At 33.4% G+C, this 21,549-nt stretch overlaps 1 protein-coding gene across 1 annotated transcript; it reads right to left on the bottom strand.

The window, feature by feature from the left end:
- Positions 1-3,324: 3,324 nt before the first annotated feature.
- On the bottom strand, positions 3,325-19,896 carry LOC143249352 (BTB/POZ domain-containing protein kctd15-like). Its single transcript, XM_076499063.1, has 3 exons — positions 19,457-19,896; positions 9,322-9,486; positions 3,325-4,265 (listed from the first exon to the last, which is right to left on the bottom strand). Exons 1-3 carry the CDS (start codon positions 19,594-19,596, stop codon positions 3,626-3,628), a joined length of 945 nt encoding a protein of 314 aa, XP_076355178.1. The 5' UTR covers positions 19,597-19,896; the 3' UTR covers positions 3,325-3,625.
- Positions 19,897-21,549: the final 1,653 nt, after the last annotated feature.

Here is a 21,549-nt window from a genome sequence, read left to right as displayed (position 1 = left end):
TGTTAGTTTTCTGTCGTCCTTTCGATCTCGTTGGTTTCTGTCTCTTTGTCTTGATTTCTTTCACTCTCGGCAATAATGACCAGGTTAACAGTTTTAATAGTTAACTTTTTCTGGTATCCCTTTGAAGGATTTCATTCCATTCAGTTGTCTGACAAATACTTTCTGTTATTCTACACTATTGTTATGGAGAGTTGAGGTTTCAATACTTCTAGATATATCGTTAGCAACTTTGATGGACTAAGTTCCTATGTCAAATGTGAGGTTTCTTTAAGGATGTACACCTTCAGCTTAATCCTGATATGCTCATGAAAATCCAATCATTTCACGAGAAAGATGGAAGTAAGATAATTGGGTAAGTCTTCTAAAATCTTCTGCAAACTCAGCTAAGGTTCATTTTTTTCTTCATACGCTGTTTTTGGAACTTTGTTCCAAATACTTTTTTGATATGACACTGAACATCTTGGTTCATAATTGTTATGATTTTCATTTGAAAGACTACTTCATGTAAAAACTGGTTCTTTTACATGTTCAACAAAATGTATGGTTTGTTGTCCATTATTTCATTCACTCTCGAAATTATTTCAAACTGAGCTCGATATGATTCCAATTATAGTCAGTTGTGGCAGGAAGGCCATTCAGTAACACAGGACATATTAGTAGTGGTAATAAGAGTAGACCAAATAAGATATACCTGTTCCTATTTTGTAGTAGACAGCGCTTTAGGTTGGGCTTGACTAGTTTAATATTTGAATTTAATAATTCGTTTTCCAGATGTTCATTTCTGTTGCAGATGATTTTTCCACAACAATGATGTCTTTCTTTACTCATCTTCTGACGTCATTCATTTTATCACTATCGCACTGCTGTAATTCGTCAGTTTTATCATTACAGCCTTTCCATAGGACTTAAACCTTATTGTTGATCTCCAGTAGATTCAACAATCTGGTCTTAAATTAGATTTCATTTTAATCTTTCTCTAAATGGGAATTTAAAAGAAGAGTTACAAAAGAGCGAAATCTTGTTTCTTACCTCTTGATCTTCTAATTTTCTGTAAATTTATTCTTGGTTTTCTTTTAATTTTGTTTCATTCATCTTAGCCTTCTTTTATTTTGCTTTCTATTTTTTACTATTCCTTTTAAGTTCTCAATTTCTTTCCGATTTTGTCTTACTAATTTCATCATTTCAGATAACTGTTGTTTGTATTAAGCACAAACCCACACAGAAGTGAACCGCAGATATCGAAACGTCCATTTTGGGGGTATGTCTCAAGACTTGTTCCGCTGGGCTATTGGGGGGCCTCAGATAATTTTTCAGTCTCATGGTCTTCGGCTTTAACACCTGAAATTTGATCAAAGTGCTATTTTGTTTTCACCAAAATAATATTTCACTCCTAACACCAATGTTGTAGTGTTGTTCTTTCATTTGCGGGTTCATTGCCATAAGTTGTTGTAAGCCTACATTACAACTTACACTCAAATAATGACATTAATGTTTGACATATGTAATTCTATGTTTTCTCAATTTGGAACTGACTTTCACTGACTTCCAGCAACGTTTCTGATTTAATAAAACATATTTTGAGGTATATGCCCTTCAACCGCACAAGTAGTTGTTTGTTTGTTTTATTGAATTTCGCGCAAAGCTACACAAGGGCTATCTGCGCTAGCCATCCCTAATTTAGCAGTGTAAGACTAGAGGGAAGGCAGCTAGTCATCACCACCCACCGCCAACTCTTGGGCTACTCTTTTACCAACGAATAATGGGATTGACTGTTACATTACAACGCCCCCACGGCTGAAAGGGCGAGCATGCTTGGTGCTATAGGGATTCTAACCCGCGACACTCAGATTACGAGTCGGACGCTTTAACCCACCTGGCCATGACTGGCCTCTAAGAATAAGCACAGTATGAATGATTAAATAAGTCGATGTTTGAAATTTAAGGTAGGTTTCTGAAGGAAGAATATCTTATTTGTCTTATTGTATGGTGGTAAGAAGAGAGCATATTTAATATGTATACGGTTCGTTTGTTTGTTATTTTTCGCAAAGCTACTCGAAAACTACTTATGCATATTACCCCTAACAATCCATCTCCCACCAACTCTTGGGCTACTCTTACCAGTGACACCTTCAAGGCTAAAAGGGCAAGCATGTTTGGTAGGACGGTAATTCGAACCCGCGACCCTAACTTGATAACCTGTAGCTACAAATTTTTAGTAGGTTAAGCATAAAGCTAAGGGCATGGGTCATTGGACATTTTCTCAATTTAAAATGAATAATGAAGAATATAATAAATATTTCATCAGTAAAGTTCTGATGTATAGCTAGAATTTAAAAGTATTTTATTCTAAATAATCTATTTTACTAATCTGGTAAAGGAATTTACTTTTGGAGTATGTTTAAAAAACATTTATTGCTTGAAAACAATATGTATAATAATTTATTGCCTAAATACAAGTCTTATTTACTTTTGATAACAAAATATAGTAGGATATAGTTTAGGTCACTTGCAGAATAATTTTAAAGCGTCTTAAATAAAAATCATTAAAGCAATTGAAATGTTTAATATTTTAAACGAATAATTAGCTATTAGTAACATAAGTAGAAGTGCAAATCCTTCTGTTACCTTCATTCTTTCAGTCGTGTGGAACCGAACCATAGAATTCAGTGGTGTTGGTTTGTAAACTTACCGCTGTCTACCCGAGGAATAACTCATTTTAAGCGATAATGAAATTTATTTTAAGTTATGAAATCGCAGGCTTAGGTTCGAGAGTATAACTTAGAGGCGATAACTTATGATTGCTTTAATTCAATTTCAGGTAAATGTTTCTTATTTTTCTTTTAATAATTTCAAATGTTGTTGACTGTTGTGAATAATAGTCACATGATTTTAGTAAACAGTGATGGAATTTAAAATATGATAGTTCCATTCTGTTTATACAAACCAACAAGTACTTTCAAAAATTTGCACTTTTAAAATAATAATAAGGTTCTTACAAATTAAATGTATATTCTTTTAATATATTAGGGATAACTTGTTTTGGTTCAAAATTATCAAAATGTTTTATTTGCTAAAACGAGTAGTAACGAATTGATCTTTAAGACAAATTTTTTAATTAACTTAACTTATTATTCTAAAAAATAACTGGATTATCCTAACACAAATATAAACTGTTTCATTACTCGAATATAGTGTGTGGTGTGATACATATTTAATACATCAGGTTAATTTCAGTTCTGTTACAGAAATACTTTCAAGTGAATGAAATCATATTATCACGATCTATACTGTACTACAGTGACCACTTAACACCAGTAAAAATATTTTAAATGAAGAAGTAATATCTTTATTATGTTATATACATAAATATGTGTTATCTTGATATACACTTACAAATTTACAAGTGTCGTATTTTGATGGTCGTTAAATATGGTTCACATTTACAACAAAAGGAGGATTTTTTATAGCCAATTAACATGTTCCTGTTTCATGCATGTATTATTCATGATAAATCACAGAGCTGCTCTTTAACGTCTACTTAAAAGTACGTAATTATTTATGTACAGATAAATTGTAAATTATTAGAAAAAGATTCACATGTCAAAGGGACAGCAACTAAAACGAGTTATACCAAAAACATTTTTTTTCCTCTCACAAACAGATATTCAGTAAACTGTTGACCTTCTACGCCGCCACCATTGGAGGCCATAATATGGTAGCCAAAGTTTAATAAGCGGGCGACTGCTTCTAAGGAACTAAGTTTACAGTATCCGTTCAGTGGAAATCTGATCACGTATTTCGAATCTGTGTTCCAAATTACTCCACTACGAGCATCCATCAAGGCTTGACTGATTTCTGGAAAAACATCCTCCACCAGAGATCTCTCTCCGCTGATCATTATTCTCTCTCCAAGATCTGGACTAATATTAAGAGCCAGACAGTTAAAGTTGTTTTCACCATTTAATGATGAAACTATTTTGTAATGGTTGCTTTTACTGACCAAATGCTCATTTTTATAATTTCTTTTGTTTTTAAGATTTTCCAGCATTTTAATCAAAGGGCGAATATCATAGAAGATTGCTTCCTCTATAAGGAGATCCAATTCATCAAAGTCCTCTGGAATCGGCAGTGCATTTGTTCTTAAAAAATTCAGGATGTGACGGAACATTTTTCCGTCTCGGTCGATGAAGTAATGTTGTTTAAGCGTGTCCAGGACTATGGGAATGCTTCCATTAAACATTCGGGCAAGTCGTGAATTTGGGTGCCTTAAGAACATAAAAGATATATTACATATAAAGAATGATCAGTATATTATCATGTTTTAACAGTGAAAATTACATTAAGGGATCGCACATATAAAGTTCAAATAGCTAAGAGTTTCAATACTATATAACTAACTGCTTATTTGTTATTTTCGTGAATAATTTTGTTCGTAAGATTTAGTGATATGTTTGCAATAGCAGCTTTGGTGGTTTGTTTTTATTAGTAGGAGAAAATATTTGTTTCAGAATTTCGTACAGACCGTCCCTAATTTTAAGCTGATAGACTAGATGGAAGGCTATTAGTCAACAGTTTCCGCTGTGATGTTTATTTTTACTTTTATTACGCACCAGAGTGAGTGAATCGCGATGTGGGGGCAACAGGTCAAGAACTAAAATCTTCGGGCTTGCTAAAAATAAGCCACAACTGACCTGTGGCAAAAATAATGCACCTTCCATTAACTTATGTTATAATAAACAATGTTTTAAATTATTGGTAAAGCGTTTTTTCTATTATTTTTATTATTTTTGCTCTGTGTCCACAGCGAGTATCTAATTCGTAATTTGGGCGTCATAAGCCATGAAGCTTACCGTTAAGCAACCGAGAGGATGGGGGGGGGGTGCTTTTCTTGAGGCAAGACGAATAGGAACATTATTCACTGTTTATGGGGCGCAATTATTAAACGTCCACATCTACATTTTTTCATTATATAAAGCTACTATATGTATGGACATATCCATACATACAAATAAACATAATTCACAAAATACTTCAAATAATGATAAATAAACAGAATTAGTTGTAACTCTCAGACCACAAAAAAAGTAGCTACATTATTTATAATTTGTTAAAACAACGACGTTAAAAAAACAAAAGGTATTATATCAAACTGCAAATTACATCACCTTTTTCTTTGTCGTAAACTACTTCACTGAAATATTGTAACCTAACGTGAAACATTGTATGGTGAGATTTGACTTCTTAAGTGACTTAAACGCATAACAGGCAACCTGGTATGGAAACGTGCAGAAAAGCCAGTTTTGATTGTTGGCGTTTATGTATTTGAACACATGGGAACTTCGACGTTCACGAACTTGTGCGTCATGAAAGTCATTTGTCACAACTTCCTACACAACACATGAGCCGCAAGAATAGAAATTATAGTTTTAGTTCTTAAGTGGCCTTCTTAGTCTCTCGCAAGCAACACTAAGTAAAACTAAACTTAGCAGAACGAAACTTTTAACAGACAGGAGCAGCAACTACAAAGAAATTTCCACGTTAAAAGATATCTAGTATAATCCGTGATATTTTTTAGGTCAAAAGATGCGTAGTCACTACTAAGTTACATAGCTCGACTGTTTAAGAGAAGCCAATTAGAGAACCAACTATTATTGAAAACCTTGCCTGTAACTCTAGATACGAGTTCTAGCATTATCAAACGTGTGCTCGAGAAACACGAATTCGTGATATTTCTTGCCAATGTTAACCGAACACGTAACGATGGTTTTAGTTAAGCCCCTTCCTTCAAACCTATATTTTGCAAGATTATCCTGACTTTGTCTTTTGAGTAAAAATACGATATAGATCTACGTGTGTGTTATTTCTTTTGTAGGTTCCTCAAGGTATCGTCGTCACAATCCTTACTAGTTTCTTATGCCACCTGTGACCACGAACCATTCACTGTTCAAGTTAGTGTGGTGCATTCATTTAAAGCTTCCTATAAATCGTATTTGCCTTTATTTGTGTCAAAAACAATTGCATACCCTTTATAAGAAATGGAATTATTCGGGTTCGTCTACATTTTTTTTTTTTTTACAAACTAGAAATACCTAAATGCTCTCAAACATCTGGATTTACACTAATTTTAGCTTAGATCCACATAAAATGTCAGATATTTAGTGAAAAATAAAAACAGGTTTTAGTTATGAAATTATCTATGGACTATTCCGATAATGTAACAAGTTTTTAATTCAGATTTGCGATCTCCCGAACTTTTGCCCAAAATGTATTTACGTGTAATTTAACATTTGCAAAAGCAGAAATTCGGAAATACATGGAATGAAGTAAAATAAATTATTGCTTTTGCACATGGCATACACCTTCTTTTCGTAATAAAAACGATTAATAGACGTTTCAGCTCATGCATAATTTATTTACTATAAGACAAGTCTACAGCTTTCACTAAAATTGAAATACCCCTATAATATTATTGTAATGAGGTTCTACGTGTATTTGCTTTTGTAATGTAAGATACTTAACAACTCCTCATTAGGGTCATCTTTATCATGGTATACAGTTTTCAGTTATATTCATTTTTGCATTGTTCTTCACGCTGCAATAAATAATGCAGATAATCTGTTTCTTTGAACAACTGTAAGATGTACATAAATGGTCATCTCTTGAGCATAGACAATAATTTTAGTGAGCAGCTTATATGGGAGAGGCGCTTTGTCTATTATCATTATTATAAAAACCACTGAGCAGCTGTCTGTCTCAAGGCAATTTGTGCCATTGTCCAGTTTAGTTTCCAGATTCATTCAACTAGTCATCTAGAAGTGAACCTCCAATGAATGATAGTATGTAGCAGAATTTGCCTACTAGGGACATTCCCTTGATATTCTGATGCAGCTAAGTATTGCAATCTATTTCTCTTCAGTATATGCAACACTTTTCTTTAAAGCTGCTGTATTTTCTAATGTTTTAATGGATGTTTGTTGAAGTGATGTCACGACTTCACATAGGATGCACGAATATAACACATTTATGCTTGTCATAACCAAGAACTGTTTGCTCTGTTGTACTTGATATAGGCTAGGCTTTAGCTTTATGTAGATGACAACTTTTCCTGGAGCGTAATTGAACAAGAGGATGGACACTTCTGTACCATCAGATACCACGCAGAAATTTTCATATGGCGCAACAAACTGTTTCAATTGGCGTGCATACGTCTACATATAGATTATTATCGTTCAAAAATATATACAACTTTATGTGAGTAATTACAACTTTTAGATTAAGAAATACATTCATTTTAATGACGTTATTTCAAAACATTGTGTATCAATGCTATTTACGGACAAGTTTAAGAGAAAGTTTAATAAATATACAAATGACATAGACTGGCTAGGGTTTAGCTTAATGTAGTGTGTAGGACAGCCTAGACTGATAAAAATGTCCCTTTATCTTTGATGTTACGTTACCTTTGCATCAACCTTGAAGCTTTTGATGTTTAACATTGTGTGCTAGCTCAGTAATGAAATATCCTAAGGATTATTACGTATTGATAGAAAGTATACATGGCCATATGTTTTAAAGTTTGTTTCTAATGCTTGATATTGAAGTATCAAACATTAAGTACAAGATTTCTATCATAAAAGTAGATTTTTATGGATCTGGGTGTATGTGATCAAATGGGCCTTAAAACCCAGGATTCTCCAGAGTTATTATCATTAACTCTACTCGCTTATGAAATACTGTGAATCGGTTTTAGACTAGAACTTGTTTATACTGTGACAGATTTAATAGTGTGTATTTATTTTTATATATCGATGTTTGTTTTAGTTAGATATGTTTAGAAATGCACGTAACTTATACTGTTAAATGTGTTTTGCGAAATTCCCAGTTATTCTCTAAATTTTTAGAATATTCTCGAGTGTAAGAATCAACTATATATGTTTTACGAAAGCACCAGTGTGTTGTTGGGTCAACTGAAATTTTTAGATACTCGCTTTAACGTTTATAAATCGACACGCCGAGAGACAGTATATATTACTGGTTTGCCACAATTAGTTTACTGCAAACGTCGGAAGCAATAGCTGTGATTAACGCTTATCAATTGGAAAACTACACACATTTGACCAAGAACGTGCATATGTTTCAACTTCACTTTAGCCTTCAACTTTAAGCTGGACATATGTATGTATATAAAGCTCAGGACTGCAAACGTTTTCCTGTAAATTTTAAGTTATGGCATTTTGTTTCTTGATCAAAACGTAAACCAAATAATATTATAATGAGCTCTCAATTATTAAGATAAAGTTTTCAGAATAAATGTGCAGCCTTTTAAATGTTCCATATTTGGAAAGCATTTTCAGTCTGATCCCAAATTTATCAATGTTGGCTGTAGATGCAAGAAACCTTTCATGTTAATAAAGTATTAGTACTTAATACTATGCTTAGAAGTATCGATTTATTAAATAAGCTAGTGAGTATAAAGAATTGTTAAATAAGTATATAACGTACAAAAATCTAAATATAGAATATGCTCATAAAGGTCCAAATATAGTTGAATTTCTTGTGCTTTGTTATTTTCAGCAAATTAGATTCTAACAGTTTGTAAATGTTATAGAAAAATTGTTCCGCCGTTTCTTTTATTTGATTGATGTAAATCACTAATTTGCAGATGATTTATGTTGCACTCACCAGACCTTATGATATTTATTAGTGTTTGCTAATTATTTTAGTTTTTGTTGTTCTTTTACGGTACTGCAAAGATGTTATCAGTAGAGTCGACGTTGAAATCTCTCTTAAACTACTGTATGCTTAATTTTCTGGGCATGGAATAAAAATTATTCAGTTTGCTTATTTTTTAAAGTTGCAGAAGACAAAAAAAAAAGAGTTCAGTTATGAGCATGTTGAGTCAAGTGTAACTTATGTGGTTAGAGTGCTCGGACAATGAATCCGAGGATACACGGTTTACGTTTTGTCTTCCGCAGAAACGCGCTTCGCAATTTTGGACAGCAGTGTACTGAAAGAGAAACTGTGAAATTGTGTTATTTGGTGAGACAAGAGTAGAGAAAGATCTGGTAGCGGGTGCTGTTTACTTGTTAACTCCATCTAACCTGTCAGTTAAAAACTGGAGACAACCAACGAATATAACCCCTTGTTTCGATTTTCATATTTATTATTTAACATATAAATTTAAACATTTTATCAAAGAAGGAGAAACTCAGGTTTCACAATTTATATTAAATCTTTTTTGAACTTGAAAACAAACATTCTGAGGTTTACAGAAACATTGATCTTCACTATACGTATTTTTTATTATTTTATTAAACTTACTTTGTAAGGGTCTGTAATGATGATGTGTAGATGTCGCCTCCCACATCGATATGAACAGGAGCTGTGAAACGTGTAGTGGCAGCCACACAAGGAATTCCAGAACCTTTGTGGTTGTAGTTTGGTGATTCGCCAGTAGACATCATGATTTTGGAATCCATCCAGGATCTGCAAAATCAATGTATGTTAAAAAAATGACACTGATAAATAATTTAAAACATAGCGAACACTTACGATTTACCATAATCTCTCTTAGGAACGTTAAATAACCAAAGACAGTAGTTACTCAAAAACCTGTTCTACCCAGCAGAGATTGCGCCCCGAATTAACAAACACATTTTACTGAAAAAATAAAAAAAACAGGACATAAAAATATAAGGTTAGAGCACTTAATAGAAGAAAAGGTTATGAACACACAACCCGGAAAACACGAGTATTATTTAAAGAATGAGAACACAGCAATAAAAGAAATGAAAATATAATAGGTACTTAAGAGAAGTAAAAGTTATTCTTTGTAAATACACTTTTTAGCAGTATAATCATGTTAAAATAACAAACTTAAGTATTGCACTTCTGAAGATATGGCTTGTGTAACTTGCAAACCAAAACTGATGATGAAATGTTTCAAAGACGTGAGCAAGAATCTAAACGAATATATAAAAATCGTCAACAGCTTCGATAATGTAAACTTTTAAAATTTCACCTGAGGTGACCATACAGATCAATATTCTGAATCATTTGCAGATACTTAGATGAAAACCAGAGAAATTCAGTGATAGATTTGGCCCTTGTGAAAAGTGTCGAAATGATTGGATAAACTTTAATCGTCAGTTGTTTTTCCTGCGCATAAAGGAAAAACAAACAAACAGCTAAATATCAGGCAACTCTTATGTGACGATCTGAAATTAGAACTACAGTAAAAAAAAAAATGTTTTAAGAGCAAAATCACGTTGGGCTATCTGTAGTGTTTACTACGGGAAACCGAACCCAGGCTTCAGCGTTTTAAGCCTATAGCCCCTTGTGCTACCGGGAAACCAGTAAAGAAGGATGACAACTATTATCCAAAGGAGCCTTTCTATGATTCATTGATATATCATTATGAAGTAAAGACAAAAAAAAGACTCAGCCCTTTGAACTTTTCAGCCAAACTTTTTTCTCACGTTTTCTTCGCCTCACCGTTTTAATATAGAAACATGAGTATTTGTTACCCCCCAAATTTCTGTTTTTCACTTTGGGAGTCATTGAAACATCTGGCTGTCTACCACTGAGTGAGTTTACACGTTACGAGAAAATTCGAGCATTTTAGATAATAAATAAATAAAACAAAAAACACTTGATATTGTAGTAGACTATGATTAGCTTCAGGCTTAGCTCACTAAACAAGAGTCAAGAAAATATAACTTATCAATTTTCATCCCACGAATGTATACATTGCAGAGAAAATACTTAATGCATCTATTTGTGTTATAAATGAGTACATTTATTATAGAAGTATATGCAAAGCTTAAATTTGCAGTTTCTGAGTGGTTAAGTCATCCATATTTCATTACATTTGAAAATATCTATTCCTTTGTTTCCTGATCTGTTTCGGATATAAAAATTTAGTCATGTTTCAAGGAAAATAGAATATTCTAGTTTATGCTTTTCAACACTGGCATACAGTATGTAACCAGAAAACAGTATGTTAAGTGTATATCAGGTTTAGCCTGAAGGTCGTCACCAATCGATATAATTTGTGACCTGCGGGGAAAGGAGCGTGGGCCTCATAGTCGTATAGTGATGAATTGTATTCGTGTATAGCTATGTTCAAATATGTTATTTGAATTTTTAAGATTTATTGCAGAAGTTATAGAAGTTTGAGGCCTTTTACTCCGGTGTAGAAGTTCTGGACTTTAAACTTACAATATACGTTTTTTACGTTTATGTTGTTTGAGTGCTAATCTATGTAAACTTATATAGGAGTTATTTTTATTACTTTTTTCTTCTTCTTGCAATAAGGTGTAATAGAGCTAACCCACTATTACAACCATATGTTTTGTGCATCATTACTTTTTCAAAAGTAAACTACTTAAAGTCCCTAATAACATGAACAATATTATTTTTATTGCATTTGTCAAACGGAATACTTATGCGTACGCGCTTAAAATGTAAGTCAGATATTCTTTAGGTTTAATTACATATAAAGTTAAAATCCTGGGTTCGATTTCCTGCAAAGGATACAGCAGGTAGCCAAATGTAGTTTTGTGCTAAAAGAAATAAACAAATCTGATATTTAAATATAGTTCTGCTTAATTTTGAGTTACTGACCAGATGGTCTTTTTTCAATTTTCTAAAGCGAATGTCGAGAATGACTTATTTTTTTATAGTGCATTCACATCTGAAGGCCCAGTATGACCATATGGTTAGGGCGCTCGACTCGTAATCTGAGAGTCGCGTGTTCGAATCCCCGTCACACCAAATATGCTTGCCTTTTCAGGCGTGGGGGCGTTAAAGTGTGACAGTCCATTCCATTATTCGTTGGTAAAAGAGTTGCCCAAGAGTTGGCGGTGGGTGGTGATGACTAGCAGATGACGCAGATAGCCCTCGTGTAGCTTTGCGCGAAATTCAAAAACAAACAAAGAAACAAACAAACACTTAACAGTCACAAACTTTATTGACCAAAACAGAAGCATTTTTACACCTAAATTTCCAGTCAACAATATTACACACCAAGAAAAAACAAAAGACTGGAGCACTCATCAACTGGTAAAACATATCACTGTTACAGAAGTAGTAACTGCTATTAAAAACACAAAAAACAAAGCTCCTGGAGAAGATGGTATTCAAGCTATCCTCCTAAAACAAGGCACTCAGAGATTATATGAACACCTAACAGCGTTATTTAATCTCTCACTATCAGCTGGATATATCCCCGTTTCTTGGAAGGAAGCAATAGTATTAATGTTCCAGAAAGAAGGAAAGTCAGCGAATAAACCAAACAACTACCGCCCGATTAGCTTAACCAGTTGTATTGGCAAAGTATTAGAGAGGATAATTAGTAATCGTCTGTCAGTTTACTTAGAAGAAAATTCAAAATTACCAGAAATTCAAAACGGATTTCGAAAAAACCGCCAAACTACAGACCACCTGATTCGACTTACAGAATCAATTACCGACAGCTTCAACAAAAGAATGCACTGTAGCTTGCTTTCTCGACATTGAGAAAGCATTTGACACAGTGTGGCATAACGGCTTAAGACATAGATTGCTTGAAATGGCATTACCCCAGGAAACTATTCGCTGGCTGTCCAACTTCCTGGATAACAGAATGTGTAAAGTAAATGTAAATGGGGCCCACTCAGGGTCCTTTTCACCCGAAGCAGGAGTCCCGCAGGAGGGGTTGTTAGCCCTATATTATTTATCATGTACGTGAGTAATATGCCTCTGTCGGACCTAAATTTAGGTTATGCATCACAGTTCGCTGACGATGTAGCAGTCTGGAAAAGTGCCCCCACTCCGTCAATAGCAGCAACGAACCTACAACCAGTCCTAAATAACATCGAAGAATACTGCCAGAAATACAGAATCAAAGTTAATATTCCAAAAACCCAAGTCATAGTATTCAGCAGACTGAATAAGCTGAAAAAAGATCCACCAAAACTCTATATGAATGGATCACTTTTACTGACTGCTACTTCTGCTAAATTTCTAGGTCTAACCTATGACTCAAAATTAACGTGGCTACCACATATTAAAATGTACTGATACGAATCTGGAAAGAGCAAACTATGCAAGAAGTCTTTCAGGTAAAATCCAAGGAACATCACCAGACAACATACTTAAAATCTACAAAACGTACATTAGACCAACAATAGAATATGCATCACCTGCCTGGATTAACATAGCACCCACACATGTACAGAAACTTCAACGTATACAAAATTCTGTACTAACTTCAGCATACAAAGTACCACGTAGCACCTCAACCACATTCATGCACAAGTATGCAAACATAGATACAATAGCTGAAAGACTCTTGCATAATTCTCTAAAATATTTCAATAAGAATTGGCACAAAATGACTTAATGTGTGATCTCGACAGATATCACGTACATGATGTAAATGGTACTAAATACCTCTCCCCTTTTAACATATATTTAAGAAATGTAACACAAGCTGGCCACTATGCACTAGACACTTAGTCCTTGTTTCTTTTTATTTTTATAATTATTATTTTCTTTTTTTTAATCATTATTATTATTTTTATTTTCTTCTCTTTTTGAATTATTATTCAAGTATTGAATAATAATAATTATTATTACTTTCTTTTCTGTGTGAGTGTTTGTGTTACTACAAGTAGTAGTAGCATTCTCTCAATCGAGAAAAAGGAGAAAAAATACAAAAATATATATATATATATATGAAAATACAAAAAAAAAAAAAAATAAATAAATGGAAAAAAAAAAAAACTCCTTGTTCGTCCATGCATGGACTGAGCCCTGAAATGGACCTGAGTATGATGTTATACTTTTACTCTGGCCCAAAGCTTTAAAAAAACAAAACAAAAAAAAAACCCTAAAGACAGACGCTATAATCGTTCGGGAGGGAGGAAGAGGTCAAATGTACCTGACCCTCCTGGGTATTTAACAACATCAATACCCAAATACCCACACAGTCAAACTTGGAACTTGGAACACTTAACATGGACCTGAGTATGATGTTATACTTTTACTCTGGCCCAAAGCTTTTAAAAAAAAAACAAAAAAAAAACAAACCCTAAAGACAGACGCTATAATCGTTCGGGAGGGAGGAAGAGGTCAAATGTACCTGACCCTCCTGGGTATTTAACAACATCAATACCCAAATACCCACACAGTCGAACGAAACACTTAACAACAGTGACATGGTCGACAGGGAAACTTTCGTACGCCACTAGTGTTGCAGACACACCACTGTGCCACTGGGGGGCAGATTAAATGAAAATAATAACAACTTGTTGGAAGAACGATAAAAATGCTACTAACTAGCAATTAATAATTTTCAATAAATTGTAGGTTACACCTTCTAGAAATCACGTGACATTTAAGGAACTAACTAATAACAATTTATCGTTATAAAGTTATTTTACTAAACCCGTGACTTCTCTCAAACCCTGCTGGTATGAAGAAGAATGTAAGCCTGTCGTTTATTATTAAATACAAAGTTATACAAAGAGCTAGATGTGATCTGCTTATCACGGGTATCGAAATACGGTTTCTAAAAGTATAATTCTGCACACATATCACTATGCCACTAGGGTACAATGTGGACTTACTAAGAAATATTTTGAAGTATTTAAATATACTACAATTTTTGTTTTGTTATGGGTGTGGATAAAGTCCTAAACTGATCACAGATAAAAGAGAAACGTCACTGGTGAAACTATCAAGATAAAACAGATAATAAAAATACGAAATGTTAAAATTTTAAACGCTAATTTACAAATAATAATTATGTGCAATAATTTTACTTGTTACGGTTTTATCTCCTTATATTGTGGTATTACATTTGAGTAGAAAACAAAATACACAGTAATAATTTTATTAAAACTAAAATGTTTATTATTAAACATCAAGCTACACAAAGTTCTATATGTGCTCTGGTCACCACGGGTATGGAAACCCGGTTTATAGTGGTACAAGTCTGCAGATATACTGCTGTACCACCGGGGGACACAATTAAAAAGAGTTGTAAAACAAACGTGCCGAATGTTTCTAAGAACATGTTAAATGTTAAATAGCTTTGATTGATTGGTTGATTTGGTATTTTATGGCGCAAAGCAGCTAGGCTGTCTGTGCCTAGATAGCTTTACCACTCTTTTGAAAACAAGTTATTTGGTTAGCAGAATTCAAGATAACATAACGAAGAAAGTAACCACAGTATACAGTATATCAGGCAAATATTTAGGTGTTTAAAATATACGTTTCAATAACGTGAAAAGGCTATCAACAAAAGGAAAATTAACGAATCCGTGCTGGCTGAACATAGAGTAAACAATGCACGTTCCATTATGGGGGGTAAAGTTAATATTACTGATGTAGTTAAAAAGTAATTAGATCTTAAGACATTTTAGAAATTATAAAAGTAAAGGTAGAGTACTAAATAGGCATTTCAGCCTCGGGGAGTAAGGAGAATCTTGGAAGCAGGGTCAAAGTTCATTTGTTAGTGAAATTCTGTTGTTAATATGATGAGGTCAAATTGCTTACGGTTTGAAAAGAAGTTAAGTTGTGGTGTTTGTGTGCATTTTTCTGAAGGAATAACTATGTTTGGCTATTTCCGTAGAACCGAATTAGCCCGTTATAAGCATCCTAGCGAACATAGTGAGAAATACCCTACATAAAGAAACTTGAAGTTTGTGACGGTATATCTATGAATGCTCTCGGATATTTAAGAAGTGGTGACTTATAGTTCAGGCAGATTTCAGCCTCAACCATCAAATTATCAATATAAATACATAGATCTTGTATGAGATCACGTGCGAACTAAATAGTCTCGATGCAAGTTGTGGCATAGTGAACAAAAGAGAGAAATACAGAGCAAACGAAGGCTTTTGATAAATTTTTGACATAATTCACATTCATATGGCCGCCATTTCAAACAGTTTATCCATGTGAGAGATGACGTACAACTGAGTTTGTATGGGAACAAACAAAAATCTAAATAAATGAAAAAGCACATCATAAGGTTTGTCAATTTAAATACCAACGTGAAGTTAGTTTTAAAGCAGCAAACACCTAATTGTTCCATTTCATTAGAAACCTTGCACAGTGTCTAAATTACTGGTGAACTTTTGGGTTTCTCTATATCTTATAACACAAATATTAAGACTTTTCTTTTTAAAAAAGTGATTATTTTTCAAACTACTGTGTTGATGTAACTAGCTATTAGATGTTTCTTCGTGAAATATTTTAAAATAAAATTATAAAAACAGAAACTTAGTGTAAAGAGAAACAAAAATACTAAAGTTCTACAATACTAGTTTCTTTGACACGGTCTGATTAACCATTCCAGGTAGCTCAGCAGTAAGTCTGAGAGTTTCTAATCTAAAATATGGGTTTCTATATCCACGATGGGCAGGGCAAAAATAGCTCATTTTGTAGCTTTACAGTTAACGACGAATAAACACGATCAGAGTTTAACTGATGACCTGCTTAATCCTTCATCCTAATACTAATTACAATTTAAGATAATAATAATAATGCATGATTTTTAAAACGAGGATTTCTCTTGTAGGCGGTTTTTTTTAAAAAAAGTATTATTTTACGAAAACATATAAAATTCAGACAAGAGAACTAGATCTACGAAAAATTTACCCTGTATTCAAACTTTACAGTAACTTGTATTCAATCAGACAAGAAACATCGAACAGGTACTATTGAAAATGTTGGTCATGTATCTTGCCTTTATAATTTACCATAACTTCAGAAGAGTATAAAAATTTCTTTATAAGTTATCAATTTTTATAACAAAAATTATTAGTCTTTCTACGAAGGTAAAGATTTTTATTAAAGGTGAGGTAGTACAGCCCATACGAGTATGAAGCCACGACACAATTGTATAAACTTCTCGTAACTGTTTATGTATATTCACGAAAGAAAAAATTCTAACACGATGTTTTTTGTTAAACATTAATAATTTAGTATAGAAAGGTGGTATTAAGTACTACATGTTGTCTATTTCTTTGGTCAAAAATATTACATACAAAGTAACAAATAATCGATAACAAAATATATACAGATATTAACTTTTATTTTACCTCTCTTGCCAGCTGCCATTTTGTTGATCACGTCTGAGAATTTGAAAAAAAAACCAACAAACTGTGTAAAGTGTGAAGTATTTAAATAATACAATGTTAGTTATATATAGATGATAAATTAGAGACAAACCTGTCAAACGTTGTAACAAACTGTTTGTAAAACTTCTGTATCTTGATACACATTGTATTGCGGCTTCAATACCTAAATGCATATTGTGTTGACTATTATGGTGAGATACGCACTAATAATTTTTACAGCATAAATATGAAATACCAAATGCAACTTATAGCAACGAAATTATCAGAACACGACCATACTTAAGGATACAGAATCAAACTGATACACATTCCTGTAAGAATGTGTATTTCACAGGATATTTTATAAGGAAGACAGATTATAAAATACAATAAAAATACCAAAGAGTCAGTGTTTATACGAATAGTAGTGTTCTCTGTCAGTTTCGTTTTGTATAATTATGCCAAAGATAAGATTCGATAAATGATGAAAAACGAAGATCAATGTTTGAACTAAGGAAATAGTTACTTTCGGACATTTTACCTGAAATATTGGGAGAAAGAGCTAAAACTAGTTGGAACGTTTACTTCTTTGTATTTACACATTTTGTTAAGTGCTATAAAAATACCATATCGGGAAAGTCCCATGTACTAATGAATGGGGAATTAAATAACAAACGAAACCGAAAATTTTAAGTTCATAAGCCTCAAATTTTTAGAAGGCATAAAGATAGATAGAATGTTTTGTATACGATTTTCAACATGAGTGTCCTGTGTAACGATATGCCAAACTGCGCCCCAGGGTGTAATTACTATAAAACAACAACATTAATGAATCATATTTAAACAAAAGCTTATTCACAGTTTTCATTATAACCTGTAGAGTTGGAACGTTATCACAATCTAAGATCACAGGATCATTCCTCCAAATATTTATCCTGACAAAATTAGGTTTAATAATACCAGAATATCCGTGATACTGACTTTTAGTCAAACTATAACTGTTATAATCTTATGTACTATGCATTATTTCTCAAAGAAGGTTGCTTTATCAATTTTTGTAAAACATTTTTGAAGTAATTTATTTATCTGACGATGAAGGATTTTTTAAAAACACCCAACTGGCTTGGAAATATATAATCGTTTAATGAAAAATTTGCTATATTAAAACTTGTTTTTCTCGGGCAACTGAAATCCTAATCCAAGATGTTTTACATCTGTAAATCTTCTTCATTTGATAAAAGAGAAATGAATCGTTGTCTTTTAAATTACTTAAGAGGTTAGGTTTGTATATTTATTAATAATACTTTCTTAATTTTGCTTATGTTTTCACATTGTTCTTTCATTATATTTATGTTTCGTAACTAAATCAATAGCTAAGTTTTTTGTGATCACTTACATGCAATTATTAAATCTTGTTTTTAGATTTCTATCACTTTCATCAACATATTTAGATTCACAATTTTTCATAGTTATTTTGATAGATAGGACTTTTGCATAATTATCATTATTTTAGAGTTTATCTCATATCTTTAAGTCGAGGTTTCTTTTATAGACTGTTTCAGTATCGATATCCTTAAAAGCTGTTGTCCTCTGTTTTTTACGTAGGATAATTTTTATGATTTCATTATATTTTCTAAACAATTTAAAAAGCAAATGTACATCCTATAACCTCTTATGAAGTGAGAGGTTCGCTGAAAAATTCAAACATTCTGATACATTATTTCTTTTCAGTTGTCTGAATGAAACTAAATGTTTTTTTTCCAGACGTTTTAGAGACCCCTCAAAGTGCTTCCTAACCCTAGGAATTTATTTATGGAATAGTGAAGACGATGAGCAGCTAAAATTTTATAAGACATCAACTGATGGTAAGAAGTTCAAAATACTGAAATGAGATGTCTTGTTTTACTTTCATGGACATAAAATTATTATTTTCCCATTAAATCGTTGGGAAGACAATACAATTAATTGTACAAGATCTATGTTAATTCAATAAAAGTTGCACAGCGATAATAAGGTACATTTTACATACCAACGTTCTTATAATCTAATTTTTAAAAGAAAAAAGTTTTCAGACGATAAAATTACATAACTTATATCTGTTGTTGAAGTACAAACGGAATCTGCTTTGCTTTACTAAGTGGTTTGGTCAGTAATCTCACCTCTATAAAATTAAGCAGACTACTCACTGATATCGTGTCTTCAGTTTCGGATCACCGTATTTTACGAATATGTATTTCCATATGTTAAGTATCGTTACTCCTTACCAGATCACATACAATTTGTTTCCTATCTTGAATTATTCGAGATTGTTCAAACGTTTAAGCACATTTATATACTGATCTTACCGTGCTATAGCTATTCTTTCTGCATAAGATGCAACCGAAGTTTCTAGGACCCCTGCAGCCGAAGGGCTCAGGTTTGGACGTTGTATGGCCGGTGATATTTTCCCTGTAACAGGGTGAGTTTCCGAGCCGCGGGCAGCCATCCGCAGTTCTCGAAGCTCCGAGCTTGTTCTGTCAGATGCTCAAACACAACTGATGCTGTAGAAGCTTGTATTTGGCACAAGAATTTCCAGACGAACTAAATGTTAACCAGGTGCAGAAAACTTCAATACTTTTTACGTGGTTAGGCTTAATCACAGCTCTAGGCACGAAGTGTAAAGTGAGTACGTTCCTCCGGGAAACTGCTGGCGGACGTGCATAAGCACTATTTTCCTCAAATACAGTCCTTTTATTAATACCAGCAAGTGGGTAAACCAAACCAAGGACATAAGACCCACAATTGTTTGCGTGGCGCCTGGAGGCTGTGAATTCACAACTATAGGGTGGTTCCTACAGCCACAGGCCACTTTAATCCTTAACAACATATTTCCTATTTTCACAAGATTTTGTACAAGTACAGATGACCTTCCTAATAAACGACTATTTCATCAACGTTTCGTTATGGTTTAAAAATGGCTGTAAAAGCTGGCATAGCGACAATTCTTCAGCACCTACAACAATAAAATCATACTTTCTGTTTTCTCGTTAAAAGGAACGAATGAAATAACGGAAAACGTCATAAACAAGAACAAAACCTGTATAACAAAATATTACAAACCTGCAAGCTTTCATTTCCGTGATAATGAATACAAAATTCTTTTCATTCAAGTGTTGTCGATAGCAATACTTTTGATCTGGAATTTGGTTTGTTTTGAATTTCACGTAAAGCTCCACGAGGGCTATCTGCACTAGCAGTCCATAATTTAGTAGTGATAGACAAGAGGGAAAGCAGCTAGTCATCGCCAACTCTTGGGCTACTCTTTTACCAACGAATAGTGGTAGTGATCATCACATTATAACGCCCCCACCGCTGGAAGGGCGAGCATGTTTGGTGCTACGGGGATCCGAACCCGCGACCCTTGGATTACCAATCGAGTGCCTTATCCACCTGGCCATGATCTGGAATTACTAATATAAGTAAAATAATTCTTTAGGAGTAGTTATTTTTTGGCTCTTGCGAAAGACTAAGAATTTCCGGAAAGTTTCCATTCAGTTTTCCTTGTTACTTTGTTCATTCTGTTGTTAAACATGGTTCTCTAACTTTCCAAGTTAGATAACTAATACTAGAATAAAAATACCAAATATTTTAAATGTACGTTTTGTATTTAAAGTAGCTTGCTTCGTTGCACATTCATATCAACACTAAAAGAATTTAAGTGTATTTTGATTGGTATATCTCTGTCTTAATATGTTAATCATGCACCCACGTTCGTTGTTGTTGTTGTTTTGAATTAAGCACAAAGCTGCACAATGGGCTATCTGCCCATTACGGGTATCGAAACCCGGTTTTTAGCGTTGTAAGTCCGCAGACATGCCGCTGAGCCACTCGGGGGCCCCACGTTCGTCTAGGCAAACCTCACATTCGAATAACAAGATTTGGTGACCAGATCCAACATCTCGGTAATAATTGTTTTCATGTGTTAAAAACTTCAGTCTCTCAATGTCTTTTTTCCTTCATATTTATGATATTTATCTTTAATTCCTGGTGTGTTTTTCATCATCTGCGATTTTATAACAGTAGATCAAGTTTTGGGTTCCGCTTGTTGTGTAGTTTGGAATTGTTTTACTCAAGATGGTTTGTATTCTACATTTAAATGGCAGACATTTACAGGCTAGAATAATTTGTGTTCTCTATTTGGTACCGACCCCGGATACAGATAGCATAATTTGTCTTCTATTTGGTACTAATCTCCTAGATAGCTAGCATAACGAAAGGATTCTAAGCCAATTTTTTGTGTTGATTTCCAGAAGGAGATTTTTTATTTCTCCGAAAAATTGCGTTGGATTGTATAACTGTAACAGAAAGGTTAATAATAATAATAACGATCAGGTATCACTTTCATCGATATTACTTTTCACCTGCTGATCCTACTATCTCATGCATGCTATGTGCTTGT

Source organism: Tachypleus tridentatus, chromosome 1 (genome assembly GCF_004210375.1).
Source record: "Tachypleus tridentatus isolate NWPU-2018 chromosome 1, ASM421037v1, whole genome shotgun sequence".
NCBI classification, from domain to species: Eukaryota; Metazoa; Arthropoda; class Merostomata; order Xiphosura; family Limulidae; genus Tachypleus; species Tachypleus tridentatus.
This window is presented reverse-complemented; position numbering and strand designations above follow the sequence as displayed.